Genomic DNA, 27,857 nt, shown 5'->3' on the forward strand with positions numbered 1-27,857 from the left:
TCTGAGCAGCTCGGTGCCAGCTGCACGCTGGGGAGAGGCACCGAGGGAGCCACCACCAACCTGCTACCACCACCCACAAATTGCCGCTTATCTATCATACCTCTTCTGCAAAAGGACCATCTCCTTTTCTGCATTGCCATTATTGCTGGCTCTGCCTTCCTGCAGAAACTATACTGCAATAAGGAAGCAGTGGATAGTGCCATCTTGAAAAAAAACCCCATCTTTTAGAAAGCTCTCCTCACAGTTCTACCACCCAAGAAAAGTACCTTTTATAACTGGGCTTCTTTTAACCATCTGTGACAACAGACCTTGCTCCCATCAGCATGATGGAGGAACAGGTTAGCAGCAACGCTGGTACCACACCAGAGCATTGAAGCTTTGCTGTTACACGAATACATGAGGCTGTCAGTAAACTGTTCTCACAATTCACACCTTTTTTTCCAGGACAGCAAGTGCTGCGAGACTAATCGTTATCCTTCAACAGATGCCTCTCAACAATACCAGACCACAGTTGTCAGATGGAGGGAAATAAATGTACCTGCCACAACATGCCTCAGGTGTCTGATGCCTTTTGGAAGCATATAAAGCAGTGCCCATCAAATACTCCTGGCAGGAAGAAGAACACAGGCTGCTCTGCACAGTAAGAGGCTGCTTGTTCAAGAAGACCTCTGGAAAAGGGCAGAGGAGACCTGATCTCTGAGATGGTGAGGACAGGTGGAGCAGCTGTGGGGCTGGGAACAGGGTTGCACAGCCGTGGGTCCATCTCTGCTCTGTGGCAACCCTGGAAATGTCACCCAGGGTTATCTGCACTGCAAGTTTACTTTGAGTTGCAGCTGATGCCATGTCCAGACTCAAAACCACTGACTTGAGACTGTGGTACTTAGGGGAGCTACCAGGGAGGAGAGCAGGTCTACTTAATGCATTACAGGAGTGCAGCACAGGACAGTGTCACTTTGGTGTCACGGCATCCCCCCACCGCACTCACAGAAGTGTTCTGCGGCACCCACTGCACGTACCACAAACCGCAGAGCTGCCACGCACTGCTGCATGATGAGAGAAGCAGAAACTAAAGCAGTATCAGATGCCTTCTTACCTGGCACCTGGATTTATCTGAGGCAGCAGCTGAGTGGCACTGAGGAGGTGACAAGAGGGAGGAGAGGCTCACAGGAGACTGCCGAGCATGTCTACATGCAAGGTCGACCCCCAGGTAGCGCAAACAAGGTACCTTGGTGACAGTCTATCAGTTCAAGAGCTGACAACAGGAAAATACTGCTCCGTGACTTTGGGCACTGAAACGCTGTCTTCCCTCGGCACTGGGTCAGCATACTATGCTGCTCCAGGTTTCCTAGGTTTGTCCTCTGTCTCTCAGCTACAAAGCCACGGAGATTCAAAACCTGCAGCGGGGAAGGTGTGAGCACCGATCCCCCCGCTCCCACGGCAGACACTGCATGCCTGAGCCAAGCTACAACGCAAATTCGCTCAGCTCTCGCTCCTTACAGCACTTCATCAATCTCTTTGTGTTTCAGGTCCCCGTCAAACAAGATCAAAAAAAAAAAAAAAGATGAAGGGGAAAGAAATAAAATTAATTTTAAACCTTTTTTTAAATAAAGATCATTTCTTGCTACTGCCTGGATCCATTGCCTTCCTACTAGAGATATCCCCGGCAGGACGCTCACCTTCCCAGCTTCAGCTGCAACGTCTCAATTTCCCAAGATTTCCCTCGAAACCCTGTCAATAAACCCCACCGGAGCAGCGATTCCCAGTACCACCATGGATGTGAAAGAGGGCCTTGATACACAGGCCACCATCTGTTCCCTAGAGCCCTGCTCCTGAATGATACCTGTGTTGGAAGGCCAAGATCCCACAAGGAGCCCCTTTGCCAGCCGGACACCTTGCAAGCGGCAGTGCCAAGATTGCCTCAGGTGAAAAAGCGTTTCACTGGAAATGAGGGAAAAATGCCAGCGGGTTTCAGCAGGGCCATGGTTTCACCCAGAAGGTGCAGCACGGTCACTGTAGCCCTCCTGGCTGCTGCATCCTTCACTGTCCCGGGGCTGGAGCACCAGCAGTGCCCCCTGCCACCCCCCTGCCATTTTCTCTGTCTTACAGACTTCCTCCTTTGTCACCCCTGCCCCTTGCAACCACTGGCAAGGAGCAGATAATTACTGCCTCACCCTCAATAAGGTTTCTATTTCCCCCGTGCATGGCTCACACTCAGAATACATCCTTTCAGGAGCAGCTTTACGCCACTGATGAGCAGAGCAAGCTTCTCTGTAGAGAGCGGCCGCTGCACTGCACAAAGCTTCGGCTGGAGACAAGACGTAGATGAGAGAACAGCTCCTTGGCATGGCAGCAGGACAGCACACCCAAAAAAAGTTGCCCTGACATGAGATAGCATTAACATTGCAACCCTGGGGCTTTAGCTCCTAGGAGCAAGAAGTCTCTTATTAGCTTGAAGATGCCCAGTAGACCCTCCGGGGTGTCCCACAGGGATGGTCCCTGAACCCTGAGGACAGGACAATGGCAGAAAAAGCAGGATCACTCTGGAATTACCAGCTTTGGGCAGAACGGATAGAGGATGTCTGAGGTCCGTATTTCTTGGCAGTTGTGGCCTTGCTTTCGTCCTGCTGGCTGCGAGGATGAAGATTCGCAGATGTGCTTATAAAGGCAATGCAGCAAAAATTGGCCCAGCTCTTTGCAGTCTCCACTGCCTGTCTCGGGGCTTGAGGCAAGTTGTTTCCCCCCTGCGCGGCAAGGCCAGAAAAAGGCCCAGGTTACCCAGGATGTGAATTCCAATGTCCCTTGGTGGGGTGAAGAACCAGAAGGAGGTGGTGCTGAGCCACTACGGGCTGCTGCTTTTGTCTCAGTGAAGCAAAAGCAGCCCGTATCAGTCTGTCGAGTGCCAGCGTCCCTGTTCTGCTGGGACTCACCAGGAGATCCCAAACAAAGCCTTTGGACAAAGGTCAAATGAGTTGCCTTTGACTCCCCGTGCTGCTGGAACAATTCCCCCCACGCCATGGCTCAGATTGACGCCTGAGGCTGCAAACCACAGGGGCTCATCCTGCTCCGGCTGCAGAGAGTCAGCAAGAGCTGGTGATGGATCAAGCTGTCCTGGGCACAGCACAGCCAAGGAGGGCTTTCCCCAGGCTCTGCATCCCACATGTTCCTCGGGTCCTGCCGCAGCCTTCACATGGGTGCTGCAATGACCATCAATACCTCTAGCTCTCCACAACGCCCCCACCGCTCCCAGGGCCAGGGTACCCCCAGGCAGCACCAGCATCCTCCCTCCCTCCTGCTGTAATACCTTCTGCTCCCCACTTTGGCCCAGGACAACCCTGCCACTCTTCCCAAAGCCACAGCCCAGCCCAGCCCAGCCCACCCCCCGTTCCCCGAAGCCTCCAGCCCCAGCTTCATGAAGGTTATGTGTTGTGGGGTAGATCATTACGCCATTACTCCGAGGTTTGGCTTGTCTTCTTCACAGGGATCTACGGTAAGTGGCTTTCAGCCTCATCTAAAAGCATTAGTCCTGCATGCTGGGTGGGTGTCCCAGGAGAGATGCATCACTTCAGTACTTGGGCTGCTCCTAGGATGGCTGCCGTCCTCCTCCGTGAAGAGACAGCAGGGCTCGGGGAGGCTGCGGCTGCAGGAGACGAGAAGGCTGCTCAGAAGAAAGGAGGGAATAAATCAAACTCTTCCTCCAGTTGTGCCAGGGAGAAAGGAGAGACAAGCGAGGCCCTGGACCCCTGCAGTGAGCTCCACAATGGAAATGTTCACAGCTAACCATACCAGCCGCTCAACCTACCAACGCTCTGCAAGGCTTGGCCATCGCCGGCCCTGGGGAGATGGGGGGAGAGGAAGGTTGTGACCCTTGGCAAATTGGGAAACGCCTGCCCCTCCCAACCTCACAGTCACTCTAAACAAGAACCAGACACTCCACAGTTCGCTACCCCAGGAGATCCCCTTGGTAGGGCTTGTTCTCATCCTCCTGGGGGCTTGGCTTCCATCTGGGCTGCTGGTTGAAATCCAGCCCAGGCTGGTAGTGACTTCAAAAGCCAGTGTCATCTGCAGAGTAGTGGGTGGTCCACGTCAAGCGAGTCGATGGCTGACTGTTCTTATATAAGCCACCACAATAGGGCCTCCTGCTCAACAGCCTCAGAAGAAAGGCAAAGGGCTGGCTGCCTCGACCACAGGGAGCGGAGCCCATCCTCGGCCCCGAGGGTGGTCCCACTGGTGCAGGACGAGTCACCTTAGTAGGCTGGCATGGGGAGGTGGTTGTGCATCCCTACTAACAGAGGCTGTCGATCTATCTACCTCTGTTGGGTTTGTCCTCAGCACCATTGGCCAGCCTCAGCTTCACCCTCCGCACAAAGCACAACAACAATAACCGCACACAAGGGAATGGCTTGGAGGAGGGGATCTCCTCCGCTTGCTGTGCTTGCAGCATCCCAGGCAGGATCCAAATGTGCCAGCCTCCGAGAGGCACCCACACCCTGTGCTGGGCTGCGAGAGCAGCAAGGGCAGCCAATGGGTCCCTGCAACAGCCCCACAATGCTGGCACAGGGATGGCATGGGGGGAGGATGGTGGCAAGGCAGGGATGCTGCGTGCCCGCAAGCCCCGGCAGAAGGATGCAAGCCAGGTCTGCGGTCGCTGCGGCCCGCTGGCCTCTTGCCCCGTGCCCCGAGGCCCCCGAATCGAGGGGGGACAGGGCCAGGGGCTGGCAGTGGGCAGGAGGTTCTCACAGCTCTGGCAGGCAGAAAGGGAGGGCGGAAGGTAGGACGAGGCGGGGGGGCTCCGAAACAAATAATAAAAACAAAATCCCAGTAAGCACGTTAGAATTCGTTTGAAGTACAGAGGAGCTTTCAGGCAGGGTTATGTACATCTCCCAGCCCGGCGTGATTTACACATTCCTTGCAAGCAAAGGAATCTTCCCTGATTTGAAGTAAAACAGATGTTTTGTGTTTTTCTCCACTACGCGCCCCCCACCCCCCGTCCCCAACTCCCAGTCTCCCCACCCCCTTGTAATAATTTCTTTATTGAAATGATGGCTATACAGCCAACCAGCCAGGAGCGAGAGCCCTGCTACCCTCAGCGAGCCTCTGCCAGGACTGCAGACCCACTGCCCCACGTTTCGGGAGGGTGCCTCGCCATTGCGGTGGCCATGCTTGCAAGCATCCAGAGGTGCGGAGCCAGCTCCGCTCTCCTGCAAATGCTGCTCTGGGGTCATCGCTCCCTGCAGGTTTCTTCCCTTGCTTTTCCCTCTGCATGGAAGGATTGCAACTCCTCCTCTGCAGCTAGAGCTAGGACACGGACCCTCCATCCCTGCTCCACCAGCCCAGGTCCAGGAAACTTTCTAACCTCTACCGTCAGTCCAGGCTGTGTTTAATGGTGGGACTTGCTCTGGATCCTACACCTTAGCAACACACCTCACCCTGGCTGGGCTCTGTCCCAGCAGTGTCGATCCAGAAGGGCAGTCTGGCCGATGCCCATGGACTTGCAGCAGCTGCATTGCTTGCATATCCCAAGTGGAACAACCCAGCACAGGGGATGGCGTTAGGCAGGCAGGCTGGAGCTGGGACTTTCTCTTGGTTTGAAGACTATGTGACCTCAGCCAAGTGACTTTACCCCTATTTTTGTCCCATGTTTTTCATGCAGGAAAGTCATTTGGGGAAGGAGCTTCCTTTTCCCAGAGAAGTGCACAGCACAGAGCAAAGCAGGGGCTTCTGAATGCTGGTTGATGCTGCAAACTACCGGCACAGCCATGCCCTTGAGTTTACACTCAGAATAATAACTCACGGCCAGTAGCAAATCCATCTGGCTCCCCCCATCTTTCTTTTCTTTCTCTTTTCTTCTTCTAAACCCTGTTGTTATTTCTCAGTACTTCGTTGGTGGCAGGGTGGGAAGTTTTTTTGTAACACATTCTCGTACCACTGGGACTCACTCCCCATTCCCGTCTGGTACAAGAGATTGCACAAGAGAGAGAAACAAACGGGGATGAGGAAATGCATGTTTATGAGAGGCAGCACTGTCATCGTGAGCAAGGGACCCCCCGCAAGAGCCAGCCTGGGAGCCAGTGGAGAGTTTCCATTCCCTCCTAACGCTCCATTCATGCCTTGTTTCATACCTCCCTGGAGGCTCCGCGACTGGCCACGCTCCCACAGCACGGTGCAGGACTCACACCCTCCATGTGCTGCCTTCCGCGATACTTGTTTGTTGGGTGGAAGGAGAGAGATGTTGTTGTCTCATAAAGATAATGAATTGAGAAAGAGCAGCGCCCTGCGCTGTTGCATGTGCTGCTTGTTTTCCTGCTGGGGTGGGGGAATGGGTTTTCCCTCCTGCATTGCCCAACACCCTCCGTGCTGTGCACCTCGCCTGTGCCCGCTCCCCTCACACCCCACCCCCCCCGCTGCTCATCCTTGCAGGGCTCTTCGTTAACACCCACCATGGAGGCTTGCATGGGCCTTCCCTGCTCGGTGTGCTGCGGTCGCTGTGATGAGCATCCTCCTGACCTGATCGGGAACCCTCCGTATAATCCAAACCACATTGCTGCCTGATCAGATACAGTCACCGGTAAATAACCTTGACTGCAGTGGTCTGGAAGAGCGAGGGATCCTATATCACTGCTATTAATGATTTAGGATCGTACATTGTTTGCAGATGACACAGAGAAGGTCTCATCCCTTGCTGCTCCCTGCCCAGGCACCTTCCCCACAATGGTCCCTGCCCCACCTCACTTCAGAAGGCTCTAAGTTAAAGTCACTGGGGTGACACCTACCCCTACCCCACGCTGGTGTGCATGCAAGGAACGGCGATGGCTGATCTCTGCACTCCCTTTTGCACGACAGAGCTCCCAGCGATGGGGCTGGGGTCCTCCTACAAACAGGTGGGGTATTAATAAAACCAAAAGCAATCGCCCATGCACACATACTACAACCCACCTGGGTCCCTCTCCCTTCTGCTCCTGCAGCCCCCTGCCTCCCCCCACTTTTTTTTCACACACCTCAATTTCATTATCTCTCATCTTGAGCTGCCTGTTACATGCTTTTTGCCAACATAAATATTTAATCCTGGTGCATTGCAAGAAAGGCCCTCATGGAGTTAATACTTCAACTCATGTTTCCACTTGGAAAACAATTCAGCGTGTGGCTGTGCAGCAGGTACAAGCCAGGGACAGAGCCAAAAGCCGGAGGTGGCCTGCAAGAGCTTGAGAGCCGTGTGGGGTGACGCGGGTGGGCTTCACACCACGGGCTGGGCTGCATGGGGGCAGCTGTGCTGGAGCAGCGAGCGGGCAGGTTTGGCCAGGCAATGGAAGAGCCACAGGGACGTCACTGCCTGTGGAGCACGCTGCGGGGTACGCTGCCAAGCAGAACTCGGGGTGCGGCACTTTGCTGGGCTCCAGAAGTATTTAGGTTACTCCTTTCTCCACAGTGCTTTTGGTTGCAAAGACACTGAGGCTATTTCCATAACTGCGGGGGGGTGGGAGATGCTCAGGAGGGAAGAGAACGCTATGCCAGGGGCTGGCCCGCTGCAGAGGCAGCTCTGGTTGCTGCTGCCGCGCACTGCCCTGCAGCTGCCCTAGCAGAAATCAGGAGAAGAAAAGGTGGAAGAAAAGCAGCAGACCCTGATTTGGGGGCACAACAGCTCAGACCTGAGGCAAGGTAAGCACCCAAGCCCACGTGACTGAGCTAGCGGGGCACCCAGTCAGTGGCCCCAGGTGTCTGGGCAGGCATCTCCCTGAATCGGGGTTCCCTTTGCACCCCCTCCTGCCAGGGCAGCAAGGCTCGGCACCTGGCTCCACCAGCACGGCTAGTGAAGACGGGCCCCTGCCCCACCACCCCCTCCACCCACCACCCCCTGAACAAAAAGAAACCCTCAGACCCTACTTCTTTTTTAGAAACATTTAAATTATGACATAAGCTTTGGCTCCAAGGGTTTTCAGTGAAAGCCAGGGTATTTTCTTTCCCCTTTTCATAACAAAAACCATATTGCTGCATAATCAGATTTATCTCATTCCTGATGAGGGAAGTGAGCGTGTGTGCGTGAGGTGACCAGGAGCGATGAGGGCATGTGCGCTGGCAGCAATCACTCTAAAGGTACTCAGGGCAAATATCCTACCCTTGGCAGTACGAGTTGGCATCAGACTGGGGAGACCAAGCAGAGACCAAGTGGGCCTTAGCTCCAGCAGGGACCACCTCCCCATGGCACGTCTCACCTCCCCATGCAGATGCCACCTCCTCAACCAAGTAGCTACTTCTTGGCTTTCTCTCCCATTTTATTATGCTCTTCTCCTCACTACAGGAAACCTAGCAAAGGGGCTAGCTCAGTTCTAACACATCTGCTTTACAGCTGGGAAAATTCAGGAAGAAGCGGTTACTTTGAGGTTACTTGCTAACCTTGAACGTCTCCATTTTACACCGACCTACCCTGGTGCAAATTCAGCTGAAGCCAATGGGAGCTGTGGCTCTGCCAGCAAAGCCTGGAAGACGATGGTCCCAAAATGGAGATGTATGAATTCACTGGCTACTTTTGCAAACACAGGTTCTGCAGCAGGGCCTTGGCCATCTAAGTAGCTGGCCAAGCAACCAAGCCAGTTACTTCAGCCATAACCTAACCTGAGACAGGCAACGAGGGCTGCAAACCTGTAAAGTTGAGAGATTTTTAGCCTCAGCCCATACAACCGCAAAAGGCCCCCAAACGTGGGCACTCCTGACAAGTCCGCTTCCAAGCAAAAGAGTGAAGCAGCAGCAGCCGAGGTGGAGCAGTTGCAGCCATGCCCTACCACACTCCTGCTCCATCAGCAGAACCCAAGGCTGCCTGAAATCCAGGGGAGCAACATCTCCATCAACCACAACAGGGCCTGGGCCAGACCCCATAACCGAAGATGCGACCAGCACGGAAAAACCCAGATGCGCTCAATATCCACCAACTAGGAAAATACAAGCAAATTTCTTTTGCAGAGGGGAAAAAAAACCAACCCCCAAGGAATAAGTTCAAGGTCACTTGAGATCTACTGGAAAGCAACTGACTTCAGCAATGGCCTGTGCAGGGGCTCCAGCACCCACACAGCCTCCCCAGGACAAACAGCCTTGCTCCGTGACCCGGAGGGGGAGAAGGGGTGGCGGAGCTGTAGAGGTCACTGTGTGCTGATAAACTCCAGTGCAGCACAACCAGGAGGTGGGTGCTCACAGATGTAATGTTCTGTGCAGGTCCAAAGATTAAAAAAGATTTATTTTTTTAAAAAATACGCACCCAAAAATAACTGAAGGAAAATTAAGATAAAGTGCTCTCTGGGGAGACAAGGCTGGTGAGGGACTCTGTGCTGTTTAACAACAAGAAAAGGATGGTGTGGGATGTGCTGCAGGTGTTATTTAGAAAACTGAAACAAAACAAAGTAAGTTTAACTAGTTTTATGGACTTGCAGGCCATATATAAGATATATACACATTGCTGGTCTGAGCTGGGACAGATCTGGTAGGTAATGGCATCCAGACTTTGCCTCTAGAGTGTGGAGGAGAAGATGGGCAGGTAGGATTAGCTCATGACTTATCTTTTTATTTAGATAAGCATCATCTTTTGGGCCAAATATCTCCAGCTTTTGGGACCTGGGGTCCCATCCAGAGTCTGCCTGAGCTGATTTACTCCACAGGCTGCGGGTATGGCTCCAGGTTCAGATAAGACCTGTGGGTGCACCAATATCTGAACACCTGGGCACCAGAGCAGCTTGTCACATCCTTCCTGGGGTGTATTTACGGATGCAGCTGTTTCGGCCACTCCTTAAGGCTATAATTAGCCCATTAAAAACCTGAGTTGTCTGCAGTTATCAGGCTGAGCTGCTACTGGGTGCAGGGAGGCAGTCAAAGGAGGAGGCAGGAACTTCCCACCCAAACATCAAAGTGTTTACTAGTGACACATGAACCCACACGTGGCAAATCCAACCATCGTTTTGCAGGCAGAGTCTGCCTGGGGTGTACCAGAGCTATCCAGCCACAAAACAGTGCACAGCGAAGGGACAATCACCCTAACAGAGACCTGAGCAGGGAAACACCACCAGCACCGTACTACAGAAAGTACCAGCTCCAATCCTGCTGCAGAGCAGCCCTGCTAGCCCAGGCCTGCACCCCGTCTGACACCCCCTTGCTCTCCTCGTAGCTTGGCAGAGCGACCCTAAAGCCACAGGACTGCCAAGCAAACGCGGCCATGCTGTGTCTGGCTCAGGCTGGCTCACAGGCAGTCTGCTTGGATCCTTCTGCATCACGCTTGCCCATAATTTAAATTCCAGGATCAGCATGGGCAGAGCTTGTTTTGGGCTGTGTGCACCCCAGCAAGACTGCAAGCAGGGCTCGGATCTGCAGAAGTGATGTAACACTGCCTCTTGGTGTCAAAGCCCTGGTGCTGCCCCCCACAAGGAGCGAGCATCGCTCCTGGAGGTGCAGCGGCAGGAGCTTCATCGGCACTTCGGAACAGAGGGGAAACTCCAGCTGGCAAAGGGGCATCACCTGCTGTCTCTAGGGCTGTGCAAAAATGTCATTTTGCCACCAGGTTGGTTTTGCTGGGAAAAAAAAACCCACCACCAACACACTGAGAATAGGAACAAGAGAGAGGGGAGGTGTGAGACATAAAGCCAGCCAGCAGCACTTTCGAGGGGCTGCCTCGGGTTCCTTGATGCGCACTCTCAGGTACCTGGGTCCCTGACGGGAGGCAGAAATTAGGAAGAGGAAACTGCATTTTTATGCAGGAGGTATTGCTTAATCCCCTGACCAAAAAAGCAATTCTCTTAAGTGCTTTCCTGAAGTGGGGCTTATGTGAAGTGTAAGCAAGGGCAGCTCTTGACTCTGCTCAGCTCCAGCCCACTGAACAAACTTCAGGCATGTCACATAACCTCTCCCTGCCTCAGTTCCCCTTGCTAGGACGTGGCCAACAAGAACAAAAGCACTTGCCCTTCTCCTGACCTATTCCTTCCCTACAAGATAAAAGAAACGTCCATGCCAAGCAGTGAATTCCTTGTGTCCTGGAAGGGGAGAGGGTTCAAACCTTGCTGTAAGAATCAAACCAACTTGGTCCCCAGCTTTCCAGCCTTCAGGAAAAAAGTGTTCTATACCACGGAGAACTGATGAACAAAGCAAATGACTCCAACGCAGTAGCACAATGCATAGCTTAGAGGCAAATCAAAGCCAGCAACGCCTGTGCGTTGATATTTATATTGCATCTCTTGTACTTGCTCTCCCATTAGGCAATGAGATAAGACTTGGACAGATGTATGTTAGTGGCATTAGGTTTCTACACACTCAGAAATCAGAATACTCTCCAAGTCCATAACTGTAAAGGGCTGCCGACAGGGGATGGGTGACGGGGAAAAGGTGGAATTGCAAAGGTCCATTTGTCTACCAACAAATGAAGAGGCCAAGCTCCTCCTCTCCACCCCGTTACCATAGAAGAATCCTATATTTGCACACTCCCCCAGCTGCAATACCCTACACAACGACCTGTCCATGCCTCCTCCTCCTCCTCCTCCCTCCCCCGCTGCCAGCCTTCCTGCAGCCACCCCCAGAGAAGCAATACGAATGGGCCTGGACCCAGCCAGGTTTGGAGTTTGGATGCCGGGAGGTTTTAGGACAAAAACAAGAATGTTGTTTCAATCCAGATGTCCTGAGGAAGGGATGGGGAGGAGCCAAATGTGGGAGGCAACAAAGGCTGTTCTGTTTCTCTTTGTGGCATGGGGTATGAGCAGAAGCAGAGAATTTGGGGAGGATAACCTGATCTTTCCAGCAAAAAGGACAGAGGATGCTCATACACTTGGCAGACACTAGCGTCATGGTTTAACCAGGACAATCAGGGAAGAAGGTTCCATAAGGTCAGTAGAAAGGTACATCCTGACTCCAGATGTGTCCCAGGTGGCTGAATACTGGTGGCAGAGAGAGATCAGAAGGATTGAGGCACAAACGAAACTTTAAGAAGCGCGATGGCCAACGGATGCTGCAGCAGCACCTGGAAGCCCTGATCTCATTCACCCAGGCTGGGCTGTATGCAGAGACAGCGAAACAGAGCTTAAACCCTGTGCCTATGAAGGGGACAGGCAAACAGATGAGGATGAAAGTGAGACAAAGTGATCTGGTTAAATCACTCAGCAGAGCAAATGGCAAAGTTGGGGAAAGCCTCCAGCACTTTGACTGGCCCTGAAGAAAGCATGAATGTCTTCCTTACAGCTTTTTTATGTGTACCCTCCTAACACTGGAAACTTCAACGGGAACTAACCTTCTTCCATGCATGGGACTTCATTAATATCAGCAGTAAGAGAGATTGTCTCCTCCTTGTGCTGAACCCCTGACCTCCATGTACAGCCCATCCTTCCTGGCACCAACCCACTTCCACTGCAGTGATCCGTGCGCAGCCCAGTCAGGGCCAGACAGTGTGGTGCTGGGCTTCCTTCAGCAAAAATGACCACACATCTGATTCTGAAGCAACCCTAAACTGCTGAGGGAGGACGAGCCTGCATTTAAAGCACAGGGACTCAGCAAACACTTGTTCAACTGCTGACTTGCCTTGTTTGAGCTTCCGCAAGCCAGGAGTGCCTGAGAAGAAACTACAGCCATACACCACTCAGCTTCAGGAAGCTGGAGAGCATGTGGAATAGAAGAGGTGGATTCAATGAAGCAGCACAGCTCCTGTGCACACAGGGGACTCGGCCAAGGGCTGTAACAGATGTGTTTTAACCCATGCCACTGAGCTATTTGGGATCTGTCTCCGATTGCTCCAGTGCTCACTCACGTGTCTTTCTGATGGAAGACCAACAATAACAATTAGTATCATATAAGGAACAGCGGACTGCTGCCAGCATTAGCACACTCTTGAGCACCAAGGGTTTCCATTCCACTTTTTATCCCAGCTATGCACAAGGCAGAGGTCAGTCAACATTAATCAGCCTTGCTCTGGGCCAGCTCCTCCAGCACATTCAGCCGGCTGAATTGCAATTGCTGTCTCTCTGTGCTATGATGGGTTCTCCCTACTCAACACCTTTGCTGCTTGCCTTAAGCTGGCTGAAATAAAAGGACGCTGTCAGCCAGGACGTGATGACAGAGGCTAAGCTTGGCCATGCTGGCGATGGCCTCCAGACCCTACAGGGGATGATGCTGTCTGGGCAGGGCTTGGTGGGTCTTGGCTGCAGGTGAAAGCCTTGTGTTGTTACTCTAAGGTCTAACTGAATCCCCTTCCATCTGATGGCAGTGTCCCATCTCCATCCCCTGGGAAGGGGTTTCCACCCTTCCAACACTCCCGAAACTTGCTCTCCCAGAGCCTTTGGGTTGGTTCAGGATCAGCCTGGGCAAACCCTATCAGAGCCAACAAAGGGAATGCAAAGTCGAGGCTCCTTCTTAGCACATGAACACACTCCAAGGAAAGGCTTTGGAAGGGATCCTGATGACTTCCATATTATTTCCAGTAAATTTTGTGCTGATTCTTGGCACAAACACCGGAAATGAATAGGCTAGGTCAGGAATGTAAATAAAGTGAAACATTGGGATTTAATCTAATCTATAATTATAGTATCTGTGGCGCAGGGAAGGAGTTGGTGTGTTTGCACTGCAGCTCCACTGAGGAGCTGGAGGGGGTTTTCATTTCGCTTTCCAAAATTTCCCTTTTTTGGCTGAGGGATACTTGGTGTCTCCCCAAGTATCTGAAATGAACGTGCTGGGCTGGCAAAACCACTTTCCAGTGGCTGATCAGGTACAGCTCAGTGAAGAGGCATCCCCAGGCACTCAAGGAACGACAGGGTGAGAAGCTGAGATGGATGAGCTGGACCGAAGGCTCAGGGAGGCTGTGGGAAGCACAAGGGAAGCTCCTATCTCCACAGTGACGAGATCAGTTGGGTTTGTAGGATGCTGAGCTATGTAAGGGCCATGAGTAATGAAAGCTTAGTCCTTCCAGGCTGAGTTTGACCTCTGAGACAAGCGAGAGCCCTTCCTCTTGACTGGTGTTTGGTGCATCACAAGTTGCCTGTCACAGCACAGTGCTCCCAAGCTCCCAAACGATCAGTCTGACTGGTGTTAACCACTGTCCGGGCTGGCTGGTCCATGCAAAACGAGTACTAAACAGACACACAGGCATCTCTCCCTCTGCCTTCCTCACCCATCCTCTTCCAGTTCAACCTGGGAGGACACTTGACAGACTGCTTTCTAGCCAACCTCAGGGGAGAACAAACACCTCTCCTGCAATGCATTTTGAAAGAATTATAAGACTTTGGGGTTTTAACAGCTTAAACCAAACTTGACAGTCTTCAAGGACCACCCTCAGTGTCCCTGTGTGTGTGAACATCAGCAGCAGGGATCCCCACACATGGGCACCCATGTCTGACAGACCGGCAGGACTCTCCACACGCGTACCGGAGCCTACAGAGCACACACATCTTTGTTGACATGAGCTACTTTCCCTTCGAAAACCCTCCGTGCAGGGACACCTCAACCCCAAGGCACTACAGGCAAAGGGAAGAAAAGGGCTGACAGGCAACATACTTTTGTCAGACCGAAATTGCAAAGGACGAAGAAATTATTTCTTCTTTTGTTAGCTTATGTTTTGAAATTACAGAAGTCTCAAAAGCAAAGGAATCAATCTGACTTTGTTTATTTGTTTGCTTGTAGAGCATATTTTGGTTTTGACTTTCATACTTAAGCCCAGCTTTGATCTCAGGCTGGTAATACTCCAACTGAACGGTCAATGGCAGAGTGGAATTGCCGTAGGTACTGGAGAAGAAAAGAGACAGAATGTCTGACACATTTACAGAGCAGAAGAGACTTCCACAATCTCTCTCGGTTTATGTGATACCCTCAGACTACTGAACAAGCAAAAGCATCAGTGCTGCAGACTCTGTGTGCTCACCTAACAGCCTAGAGAAAAGCACAGGTCCCTGTCGAGTGGCTTAAATCAGGATTCTACGCAGGCCAGAGCCTTCCAAGATAGCTATTTTTCCACAGAAACAAATGAAACAAGCAGAAGAAATTCAATTTACGAAATGACCCTGTTCCCATGTTTCTGTTGTTGTTACATCTGCACGGGCTCAGAACAGAGTGTTAGCCTCACATTTCACTGTTCTGGCTTTCTTCATGCTGTGTTGCAACTGTATGGACATCTGAACAGAGGGATATTTGATGCGTGTGCCGATGTATCTCAGAACGCTCAGATGCCAAGTAAACACGTGCTGGTTAGGACGCAGGATGGAGCAAACGTGTGTGTGTCGGATATGCATGCATCCACGGCAGTGCATGCAAACACACTGAGCAGTAAGGTGTACCAGTGCATGCAGGTGTGCTGGGCGTGCAGCAGCCAGCGCTAAGAAGGGTGTGCTGTAGTGTGTGTGCATGCACACTTTTTTGGATGCCCAGGAGCGTGGGTCTATGCCCCACGGGTGCCAACACAAACATGTGTCCATACATGTGTGCACAGCCCTGGGAACAGCGTGCCAAGCCCTGCTGAGCATTAGCTGTGGGACGGAGCCAACACTGTGCGTCACCCCAGGGCCTGTCCCCACAGAAGGATGAGGTCCAAAGCTCCTTGATGCCAGGGGACTGCTGCCTGCTGGCTGCCTGCAGCCACGGCTCCCCACAAAAACCTACTGTCCCTCACCCAAGGGCACCCACAGAGAGTCGGAGCTGCCCATAGCCACCCCCAGAACAGGGGGCATGGCTGACTGCTTACCCCCTCCGTGGCCATGTGCCTCATAACTGCGAAGCAGAAGCCTGGCTTTGACGGAAGAGATGACAAGACTCTGGACAAAGCCTTCTGCCGTCCACCCAAGGCTCTCCCAGCCCTATGCAGACACCAGGAATTAGATAACAGAGCCCCTAAAGCGATGGGTGAGTGCAATTATCCCTGCCCAGCAGATGGGGAAGATGATTTGGCAGCCCAGGCTGCCCAAGAGCCAGACCTTCTGGCTCCCAGCTCCATGCACTCACCTCAGCAGCAGCCCCCCCATCAAACCCAGCGGCTCTTCCCTCCCCCGGTGCCCCTAGCAGCCGTAAGCCGAACGGCTGAGAGCTCACAACCAGCTGATTTTATGGGCGGCGGGTTATTAGCAAGCTCTGCGGTTGCTCCAGCCTCTCCCTGGCACCTTTTCAGAGCAGCAGAGTTCCCAGAGATATTAATAATTGTATTTATGCATTATATATATATATATTTAACAAGAAAAACATTTACAATTATTAAATGGAAAGAGGTATCACTTGGAGCCCACTCCTGGAGGCAGCCCTGCTCGAGAGATGTGTGATAAAGGCTGCTCCTTCTTCGGAGGCTGTCAAGATACTTAACCAGGGGGTGGTGAAGAGGGAGGCAAAGGGAAAGTATTAATCAAGGTCTTAAAAAGTTCTCACTGACAGACCATTTGCCAGCTCTCACTTTAAATGCTTTTGTGGTCCTATAAAAAGTTTCATTACTCACTACAAAATCTGTTTTAATTATTACAGTCTCTCTGACATTAAGCCCTGGGTGTTTCTCTCTCGTGTACTCTGTATCTGCTCTGTCTCCTTGCCTTATTTCTCAATTTTTTTCTCTCTTACTGTCCTGACTCCTGATATTCCCCTCAAGACAGAGGATGCCCTCACTAACACAAGCCAAGTTGAAAAGCCCAGACCTCCTCCAAATGATAATGAAGGGGAAGTTAATATTCAGATCCTGAAATGATCCCTTTGCTTTGGACACTAATTACTCCACGTGATTCAAACAGACAATCCAATCCCACGTGCTCAAAGAACATCTCAGAAGAGGCAAGAGAACACCAGCACAGACACGGCCAGCCACCCCTGCAGGGGGAACTGGGTGGTTGGCAGATGGACGTGGTGCCTCGCTGATCTGTGGTATGTGTCCTACCGACGTAAACAGCAACTTATATAAACACTACCTATCACACTTTAAATATCTGGCTATTTCAGTCCACCAGGCATTTAGCAACTTGCTTCAATCTGATGGTATTAGCTCAGTTCATCCGTGACAGACGACCCTATCCACCCGGCATGGACCAGGAAGCCCAGGATGCTGAAAATGTGAGTTATTCCAGTGGAGTCTCCCACAGACTCCCAGTGCCTCCACCACTGTACTGGCAAACATTGGTTTTCAATTTTCACCAGCTGAGCAGAACATCCTACACAACAGAAAGAGTCTCCTTGTTTGCCCAGTGTCTGCTGTAACATTGGGCTGACCGAACAGGTCAGTAACAATCAAATAATAGCATCGGAAAAGCCTCCTTGCTCCCAGACCCTCCCCACATGCCTCTCCTTACTTGTACAGACCATCTGGTTCCAGGCACTTGAAAATGACTGAGTAGAGGCTGGTTTCAGGGACATCTCCATGGCTCCTACCCGCTGCCACACAGGATGTTGCAAGGCCAGAAAGCAAATCATCCGCAAAGCTCAAGGATTCTCCTGGAGAGCAAAGAGATGAGCAAGACCAAGACATCAATACAGGTGCAAAATTACTGCTATTTGAAAAACACTGTAGGAACAGCTCTACACAGGACAGGCAATCAACAAACTCTAGCTGTGGCTGGTAGGAATGGCCCCAAGTCTCTGTGGAGAATATCGTCTATGGACAAAGCAAGTAGCAAACACAACTGGGCCACCAGCTGTTGTCACAGCAAAATGTGTTTCTGCTGTGTTAGATTATCAGGAAAGAAGACATTTTCAGAGCTTGGATGGAATTGCTCTCAATGTGCTCAGGGTGCGTGCATGTATGTTTTGGTTTGGGTTTTTTTATTATTATTTTTAGTCAATGAATATCAGTAGCTTTGTTGAGGTGCACTCTGCCATCTCCTGGAGCTCTGACTGGAGCTCCTTCAGCTGTGCTGAAGAACACTCGACCCTTTACAAGCATTGAAATGAAAAAAAATACTGATTAAAAATGCTGAAAAACTTTCTTTTGGGGGGGGTGGTGTGTCTTCTAGTTTATAAAGCTTATTAAACACTTAGATCGTAAACCAGCTAAAACTGAAAACACTCCATTTATTAATCTTTTCAGGCATGATTATCTACTGTCATGCAACCTGTCTCCTTGCAGTGGGCAAGAATGCTCATTGCATTCAACTCCCATTTTACATCAATGTAACTGAAAGCCCAAGGTACCAAGCAGTAAAAAAACCAGAGCAGCTGCCCTGGTTGTGCCCCCATTCCCACTGATGGGAATCAAAGGGCTGCTGCAGCTGATAGAGTTGTGCTGGGATAAGCAAACCTGGACCCACAGATTGCTCTGCCGGCTACCTTGTGCATGTGTAAATGTCAAGACACCACAGCAGAGGGAGGAGGAGAATTCCCTTCTCAGCACTTTATTTTTTCTAAAAGCAAAAGTGACTGATGGCTACTGAAATGAAGCACAAGTCTAGGTTCTTGGTATAGACCGTAAGAAAGAACCCAGTGGTATGAGCAGCCCAGAATGTCTCACTGTGCAGCCAGATTACCCAGGTAAAAGAAAAAAAATTCCTCCTCCCCAGCCCCCCCAACTCACATTTGCGTCTTGTCTCAAAATACACAACTCAGTAACAAATGTCCCCCTTGGCTAGAGAAAAGAGCAGCAATAAATACTTTTCCTCCCTAAAGGAATCCAAGCCTTAATTATTCATTTTAATGCTCCCAGCACAACTCGTTCTTTCCAAACTTTTTTCAGGCAGCTCTGTCACTGGTCTCTGCAATTTAACCCAGTTCCCAGCCCCGGGTCCGTACCAGTGCACAAGCCAACTCCACGGACAGGTTGGGTTGGCAGCAGGAAAATCCCTGCTTGGAAGTCATGAGCGCTGAGTGGCTTTGAGCAAGCCCCTTAGCTCTAGATTCACGGTTTAAATGAACACACCAACCCTATTGCTCATTTCCAAACGCATCACATGATGCTCTGGGTTGTCATGGATCAGCCCTGCCTAGGTTGTGGGGTGCACTGCTGTCCCCCTGCATGGGGGAAACTAAGCTCTTGGGGTCTGCCAACGTGGGTTAAGCCAAACCCCTTGCAATAAAATCCCTGCAAGGGAGAGGGTGCTTTGTGTTCAATCCTGAGCCTCTGGGGAACTTTCCTGTCTTGTTGGCCTTGCTACAATCAAACAAAAGCAAGGAGGTCGTTATGAAAATAGCAAAACGGATGCTAGCAAAGGTGCTGAAACCACAGCCCACAGCCCGGGAGTCTTTCTGCACCTGCATAAGCTGCAGTGAGGTCGCTGGTGGTGCCAGACTGCATGGACCATAGAGCAAAGATGGGGTGGGGTAAGGGACACCCCAGGGACAAACCAACTACCCCAGGCTGTCAAACGGCAGTGAACAGCGAGTTGTTTCTGTGCCATCCCCTGGGTGAGGCACAGCACACGGCAGCTTTATTTGTTCATCTTGCACACAAGAAGTCAGAGAGACTGTTCAGTCTGCAATGCTCTGAGAGCAGCTGAAATGAAATGTCCTTCTCTAGGACCAGGAAACAACTTTTTTCCCTAGACTGGGATGTTGTCAGTGGAATGCAGCTAAGGCAACAGGTGCACTTGCTGGCATTGCAAGAGGCCGATGGACCACTAATGCTGCCCTACCACGGAAAAGTGCCTTGGGATGTTGTAGCAACAGAGGAATACTGACCTAACTGCACAAGGTGAGAGCTCAGTGCGTCGTGTTGCTCACCTGTGCTTAAGAGCAAGGCATGGGGAAAGCAGGAGAGAAGGCTTCACAGGGAAATAACAAAAAGTGCAAGTTTACCATACAAGCAGAGCCGTAAAAAGGCAAAGCAGAGACACATGACTCTGAATACATCAACACGGCAGGCACTCAGATGGAAAAGAAATATTTAGGCTAATGGACAGTAATGGCAAGAGAAAGTAAATTGGGTATGAACAAACGGTCTACTCTTGAGAAGGGCAAATAACCTAACTATCTTTTAAAAAGGAGTTTGATCACTTTATAGAAGGGATTATATGGATAAGTAGCTTGTGATGGAAAGCAAAGGGGCTTCTCTTTCCTGTCTGAACCTGTGTTCTCGCACACCCTGCCAGCAAATATCAAGAAGGATTTCAGCCTCCCAAAGCAGCCCTGAAGCACAAACCTTCTAGATTGCTGTAGTATCTTTGCTCGCATTATTAAATTTCAGAAAGAATCCAAAGGTTCTCTTCAGAGTAAATGATAGCTAAGTAGATCATCTCTGTGGAGTAGGAGATATTTTATTGACCAGACAGCCATCTGTGTCCTTCATTAATAGTAATAAATAATTGATGTCATGCTAAATAAAGCAATAAGCTGTTACAGATATCAAGGACAAATGACCAGATCCTGTGAGGATGCCTCACCTGTGTTCACTTCTCAGTAGTAAATAAATCCAGACCGGAGCTCAACATGACCATGCTAAGTGCTGTGCACAGAGCAAAAGACTCTACTTGCTGCACACTGATTACAGGTAACGGAGCAATTGTGCTCAGCAATGGGATGCTGATTCTCCCACCTGTACACCAAATCCCTGCAAGACTCTTTTCCCCCTCGTTTCCACACAACCGCCTTCCTGGGACTGGTCTGGCCCAAACCGTTCGGTTCCCCAGGCAGCTTCTGCAAATTGATCTCTGCTCTACTAATGACCGTCGGGGAGATGCAGCTCCCTCCAGGTGGCATTTTCCTTCCCTCTCCAGGGCAACCGCTCCCTACCACCTCATCCTCTCCCACAGACACAGCTGTGGAGTTGGGAAAACCTCCTCTTTTTAGTTTTTATAAACATGTATCTTATACTGATCCTGGTGTTGCAGTGAGTCAGAGCTCTCCCTAAACCAGAGGAAAACAACAGCATGCTTGGAGCTTGCCAAGGCGTTAGCCCCGTTTTGTGAACATTGCAAACTTCTGGCAACAGCAAAGTATATAGGTCACCCCACCGGTGATGGCTTTGGGATGGCCACCTGGGAACTCAACTTGAGGGGGGGGGGGGGGAAGCCCCAACTCAGCTGCTTCTCTGCAAGGCTGAGCTGGTAATCTGCTCTCGAGCGAGCACATTTCTAGTAGCAGGAAGCTCAAACAGGCAGGAATGGGGACCGAGGAACAAAAATGGATGGGAGCAGACTCAGACCGCTCGCTCACAGCATCCAACAGTCTTAGTCTGCCTCAGTCCTTCCACCGTGACCTGTGCCAGCGCCCAGCAGTTGCGGGCGGCAGGCAGGATGAATCACCTATCAACCATCCCACCGAAGACAACAACAGTTACGGTGTTGAATTCAACCAGTCTAAACAAGAGAGCGAAGCCAGGAGCCTCCGGGAGGTTAGAGGAGCACAAGGAAGCTCTGGGACCCTCACCAGCATTCCCCCACCTTCAGCCCATGTCTCTGTGCTGAGAGCAGCACAGACAAAACCCAGGCGGCGCAAACCATGGTGGAAATGAAGATGAGAGGAGACCTCCCTGCTGTGATTCACCTTTGAGATTCCTAGAAAGAGCACAAAGGGCAAAGCAGGAAGGCACCACCATCTCTGTCTTGACAGCTTCTTTACTAGACTGGATGAAACCAACCCTGCAACATTACCAGCCACTTTCTTCTGTTTGTCGTTTTCTCCCTCCGTCTTTCTCCCTTTTGCTTTTTTTCAACCTGTTTTCAATTTACTCTTGTGGCATCTCTGACTGTGACCTCATTCTGGTACTTAAGGCGAGGGGGGGGTGCATGGGGGGGTGAAGAGAGAGAGTGTCCTTTAGAAAAGAAATGAAAGAAATCATATTTTATTTAGCTTGGTTGGTTTTGAAGCTTTAGCAGGAGAAAGATTAACCTTTTCTGCCTAACTTAATGAAAACAAGGAGAAAGCCTGTATGGATAAATAAATATCTGTGTGGGTACGGAGCAGGCACGATCGTGTTACAGCCCCGGTGGAGCTGTAATGGGGAACAGGCGCGTTCCGGCACAGCGGCTCCCAATTCCCGATCCATTTTCAAGGAAAGAAAAACAGAGTAGAATGTCAGAGGCCCAAGTGGGCATACATGAGGGAGCCCGGGGAAGGCAGATGGGGCCCAGTGAGGACCTCCATCCCCGGCAGTGACCTCCGGAGCAATGCCAGTAAAGCAGATGGAAAAAGAGACCTTAGTCCACTTTGCTCTTGCCAGGTTTTGGTTCCTGAAATGAGGAAACAAATGGCACGCTCAGCCCTCCAGGTTTGTCACCTTTTGGGGGTCCTCATCCCATCTTCCTCCAGGGCTCTGCCTCTGGGGAGGGGAGGTTCAGAGGAGGGCTGTGAGCAGAAGGCTTGGGCTGGGATTTTGGATGGGTAGATGGGCAGCACAGGCTTGCAGGGTGGTTCCTCCACAACGAGGTTGTATCTGGGTTTAATGTGCTTTGGATCTGGTGCTTAGTGGGGGAAGGCAGCGAAAGGTGGTTTGTCCTGAAGACGATGGGCTGATTTAAATTACTGTAACATAACTTTAGGCGACGGAGCTGTTCCGATTTACATCAGCAGATGGTCTGTCTTGCTGCCTAGATCATTAAAAGCAAACTGTCCCTACTGATCCTTGTGGAAGGATGTCAAAACCTCCTTCCCTACACGGCTTGCCAGATTATAAAAGAAAGAAAAAGGCCTTGTCATTACTAAAAAATCTTCTGTCCACATTCTGGGAGCATCCATGCATGCCAACCTCTCGCGTTAGATGGGAGCCTAAGCCCCGTGCCCAAAAAGCCTGCAGCCTCTGAAATAATTTCTTTCTCGTGACTTTTCTCAAAGACACATCCATTGGGAATCCCTCTGGCTGGGTACGGGTTGTCTAGGCTAAAACAGAAAAGCCAGTGAATGTGCTCTGCAACTTTGGGCACAGTTCCTGGCTCACTTGCCAACTTGTACAAAGGTGCAGATTGCAGTACTTCTGCGAACGACTTCACCTTGCCTAAGTTATGAATTCTAGGGGAATTTGCTTCCTGTGTCTGTATGCTACTAGACACATTAATAATGACGAAGAGCTCTCCTCTGGGCTTCCCCGTTCCCTGCTGCTGGTGGAAGACTGCATTTGTAGATCGCTAAAACTAAAGGAGCAATGCTTTAGCTGAGCTAAGAGCACAAGTTGCATTCCAGTGCCACCAAAGTCCCTCAAATGGCTTTGCTGGTGCTCTCCAGGGCTAGAACTTGCTGTATACAGAGTGACCATGTGGAACTGAAGGATGGGCTTTCTTGCACTGTTCTTATCAAGACAGGCAGTCAAACAAAAGGAAATGGTCTTAATTTGGATGAGCTACAATGTTCTAAAAACATGATGCACAAGGCTAATCATGAGCGAACTCTTTCAGGGTCACCAGCAGGACTCCTTCACCTGAACTCTCCACAGACTGCTTATCACAGTTCTTTCACAGTCAGTATCTAAGATCTCAGAAAAACTGCTTCAACTCATATAAAAACACATCACCTCCTCCATCTCCCCCAAGGCAGTATGCTGCTGGAGGAAAGTGAGAATTAATGCATTTCATTCTGTGCTACGAGCCCTCCAGTATTTCTCAAGGTTCACTGGGTTGCTAAGGGTCAACCACAGCCAGACACAAGCTGACTCTGCTGTGCTTGGAGCCATCTAGGCATGAGCCAGTTCCAATCTCAAAGCCACGTATTCACATTAGCATGGTGGAGAGTCCAAGTGAATTTGTCTATTCCCTTGGAGGTTTTTTTGGGCTCTGCAGCATGTTAAAATAGTTACTTGCTTTCAAGGCAAAGCGGGAACCTATTTGTGCTGGGAGTTGTGCAGACACAAAGCAAAGACATGAGCTTTGTCCTCGGATACTTCTTGTCTGAGAAGATTTTGTCCATCGCCACAAGTCTAGTTCTCGCTCTCATCACCACAGGTCTAGTCCCCACCCTCATTATTGCTTTCCTTTCATTTGTAGCTTCTTTTAAATTAGAGATTTTTAAACAACACACCAGTGATCCAGACCATGTGGTGGTCCCCAAGGCCAACAGTCAGCAGTCTGTAGCAGATCCAGGGGCTGCACAGAGCCTTATGTTCACCAGAAATCCCACCAGCCCTGCTACAGCCCCAAAGCACTCTTCTACAGCATAAACTGGTATGTCAGGTAGTTCTGAGATGGCAACAAAACCTGTATCATAACCTTTTTCCTCTTAAACGCACAAATCTACTCTTGCAGTTCCTAGGAGAACGAGCTACTGTCGGAAAATGACTCTCAAATTTTGGATGTAAAGATGGCACCAAGGACCTGGGCTCCATCAGTCCAGAGTACTGGGATGTTTCATCTTCTGCTGGGATTAAGAGAACTAAACCTGAAGGGGAACAACTTCCACCGTGAGACATGTCAGAGAACAAATCCTGGGATCCTTCCTTAAAAAAAAAAAAAAAAAAAAAAAAAAAAAAATCAATGACAAGGTGACTCTGGCCAGTCCAAGCGGGCTCTGGTGATGTACCCACAATGCTTGACTTACAGTAGCACACGAGCCTCCTAAGCTGCCCAGTACATGGTCTACGAAGAACACAGGGGAGACCTGCCAAACAGCTGGGTCGGGTCCTTCATTTCCAGCTCTGCTGAGCCGTCTCTCATTTATTTTCAGCTTTTTATGACCAGATACTCCAGCGGTTTAACGACCCACAGAACCCCACTCGCTGACTTGCACCCACTGCAGATCAAGCCTTACACACACATGCAAATACCAGGCTAGCAGGAGGGGGGAAGAACATTTCCTAGAAAATAACTCAGTATGCAATTAAATGCTAAAACCACATTTATCTTGGGCGATTTATCGAATCAAATTAATGTAAACCTATGCTGAAAAGCCATCATCCGGTTTGTGCTTCACTTCTTCCTTGCGCTTACAGGGAAAGTGTTTTTTGGCTTCTTAGATCCAGCCAATATCTTCTATATTGCCACTGTTGCCTGACCCTGATCCCAGTCCCTTCTTACATTTCATGGCTCAGTGCTGGAAAGTTGGACCAAACCACTGCCTTTAGTAGCAACCAGTTTAAAAAATGTATTTTTTTTTGTCCCATTTATTTTTAATAGAGGTAACGTGCATAGATGCTGATGAATTAGTGATAAGACTTTGGACCAGTATATTCCAAAAGGCTCAGCACACACAACTGCAAACAAATCTGCAGCCTGTTAGCCAACGAACACTTAGAAAAAATTAGTCCTGATGGAGACACCCACATGGAAGCAGACCTCTTATTTGGCCTAAATATGCAATTTTGGACATTTGAGAATGTGGGGGCAGATCCTCAGTTCATAAAATCTCCTGTAGCTCCCTTGAAGTCAATGGAACAATAACAATTTACACTAGCTGAGTCGTTGCATCCTGGCTGTGAGCTATTTGGAGCAACTACACCATAATGATTATTACAGATATTTCAGATCACTTGTCTAAGACAGATAGGAGAATACCACTGCATAAGAAAATAGAGCTGGTTTGCTATGCTTTCCAAAGAATTATTGACCCATATCTTGCAAACATTTACACATGTTTAGCTTTATTCATGTGAGTTGTTCCATTACACTCGTGTGCCAGATAAACTAATGTACATGCTTGCAGGACCAAGGTTAAAACGAGTGCAAACACAACGAGTTCTAAATGTTTTTGTAGACATGTTCAGTTACCTCAGATTCAGACAGGCATGTCATTTGACTATGCCTCTCTTTATAACTCACCATTTATACAATCAGGTATCACAAGAGAAGCCAAATATGATAAAGAAGCAATGATCTGACCAAACTCAGAAAGCTAGAAAAAACCCCACTCAGTCAAGTCTAACTTATGCAAGAGTTGACATCAGCTCTTGAACAAGGAATTACCTGGGTTACTAGAGTATATTCACAACAGCTTGCTTAACACAGCTAACGAATCATTCACTTATTGATTTCCTCATAATGAAGTTAACGTTTTTCCTTTACCATTTTCATAGAACCACAGAATGGTTTGGGTTGGAAGGGACCTTAGAGACCACCTAGTTCCACCCCCTCTGCTGTGAGCAGGGACACAATTTTGATTCATTAAAAGACACAAATCAGTGAAGAGGAGAAAGAGCTGGGAATCTCTTGGCCATGAGGAGTCTACTTCAGCATCCACCATCATATCAGCAATCACTGTCTTGTCCCCTGAGATGACAAGGTGAGACAGGATCTCCCACATCACTGCACAATCCCATTGCACACAAGAACAGAATACAATTTCTAATTTGTAAATTGAGCTGATTTTTTTTTTCCTTGAGGACAAAACACGTGTCAACAAGGTTCTCGACGCCCAGAGACTTCAATGCATTTCGGAAAGGCCACTAATATATCTGACGATGTGGCAGCATTTAAGTCCCTCAGCCAAGACACAAGCTCTGTTACAATATATATACCTGCGTCACGGCAGGCAAAGGAGCATGGATGCAAAGAAAGGAAATTGCTTTTTCAAGATAGCAGGCAAAAGGCAAATTTGAGGCTACAATCCAGAGCCCCAGCCCAGATCTCTAAGCACTAATAGCTGGCTTTAATTTCTGAAAGACTATTAAACTGTTTTTTACAAACTCCAGGCACTGAGGATACCTGCCATACACACACAGCAGGATGCTGGCATGGAAGAGCCTTCTGCTCTGAATTTTAAGTCACGTTTCCCAGAAACCAAGAGAAATCAATCCTGGCATCCACAGGAAAGGGGAGTTGTTAATAGCCAGGACAGCTCTGATGGACAACGTCCCCTGGGAACCCATCTCACCAAAGGCCCTCTATGGTGGGAACAGTTGTTTGACTCCTAGATGTCCTTGGCAAAGCAAGGTATCTGGGCACGTTTCCCACCCCCAGGATCACCGATCAGTCTAGAATAGTTAGTTGAAGACACGTCATCACCAGCGACTGTGCAACATCTGACCACTCAGACGACAAAAGACAGATTCCCAGAACGAACAGGGCAGGATTAAGCCAAGTGGTAAATGGATTCCAGGGCTGTTCCAGGATCCGTGCTGACGAGGGAAGCCAGTGCCAGGTAGCCAGACTGGAGCTCATACAGTAAGGTTATCACTTCCCTCTTTTCTTCAAATCCATAAATAGAACCCAAACATTGTTTGGGCCATGCCAGAGAGATAAGGTGAGTCTCTTCCACCCCTTGCAAAGCCTGGAACAGAAGCCCCACTACTCCCTATCCTAAGCATCAAGCGTAGGATGTTGACATTTAGCAGTAGGAAAAATTACCCAAACAATGAACTCTCTCAGGTTTCTCTTCTCCCCTCCCTTCCCCCAATCTCCTGGAAAATGTTCATAAAGTGGAAAAAAAAAAAAACAAAACCAAAACAAAACACCAAAACCAACCCAAACCCCAACAACCAAAACCCAACCTTCCTAAGGCTGTGGAAATAACATGTAGAGAACAGTGAGTCAGGCTCTGCTGCACAAAGGTCACCAGTCCTGAAGGCAGAGATGATTCACCAAGCCAGCAAGAACTAGAAGGTAGAAGAGAACGAAAAGAGGGCACAGAAAAAAAGTTGTGTCAAAGAAGTGAAAGAAATAAGAAACTAAACTGTTCCGGGTTGCATGCACCCTGTTTTTTATTGAACATCGCTGCTAGAACTGACCCAGCATGACTCACTTGACAGTGGTGAGATTTATTCCTTTAGTGCTTTGTTCAGACTTTCTTTATGAGAAGGCGGCAAAAAGGCTGTAAGACCCCAATCCGCCTCCATACCCTGCTCCTCCCTCTCTTCTTCCCCTCCCTGAGATGCTCAGCGGAGCCTCACCTCCCTGCTGCTGCTGCTTCGACCACTCCTTTCCCACACCCATCCCCTTTAAATTCAGCAGCATTATGGCACTCTGTTTTCCCTATAAAAGATGCCTTCAATGAGATGAGAAAAGCAGGGCCTGCTTAGGAGCACGGCATGCTGCGGGGAGGCCCTCCTGGATGCCACTGGCACAGAAAACACATTGTCACAAGAGGTGAAGAGGAGGATGAGACTCAGG

The 27,857-nt window shown here is 49.9% G+C and overlaps 1 protein-coding gene across 1 annotated transcript in view; it reads right to left on the reverse strand.

Moving 5' to 3' along the window:
• ASTN2 (astrotactin 2) overlaps positions 1-27,857 on the reverse strand; it is a 366,433-nt gene that overhangs the window by 27,188 nt on the left and 311,388 nt on the right. Inside the window, exon 20 of the mRNA XM_080402294.1 lies at positions 17,256-17,397. Coding sequence (XP_080258420.1) covers positions 17,256-17,397 — 142 coding nt within the window. The remainder of the gene's footprint in view (positions 1-17,255; positions 17,398-27,857) is intronic.

Source organism: Falco punctatus (genome assembly GCF_963210335.1).
Source record: "Falco punctatus genome assembly, chromosome: 9".
Lineage (NCBI taxonomy): Eukaryota > Metazoa > Chordata > Aves > Falconiformes > Falconidae > Falco > Falco punctatus.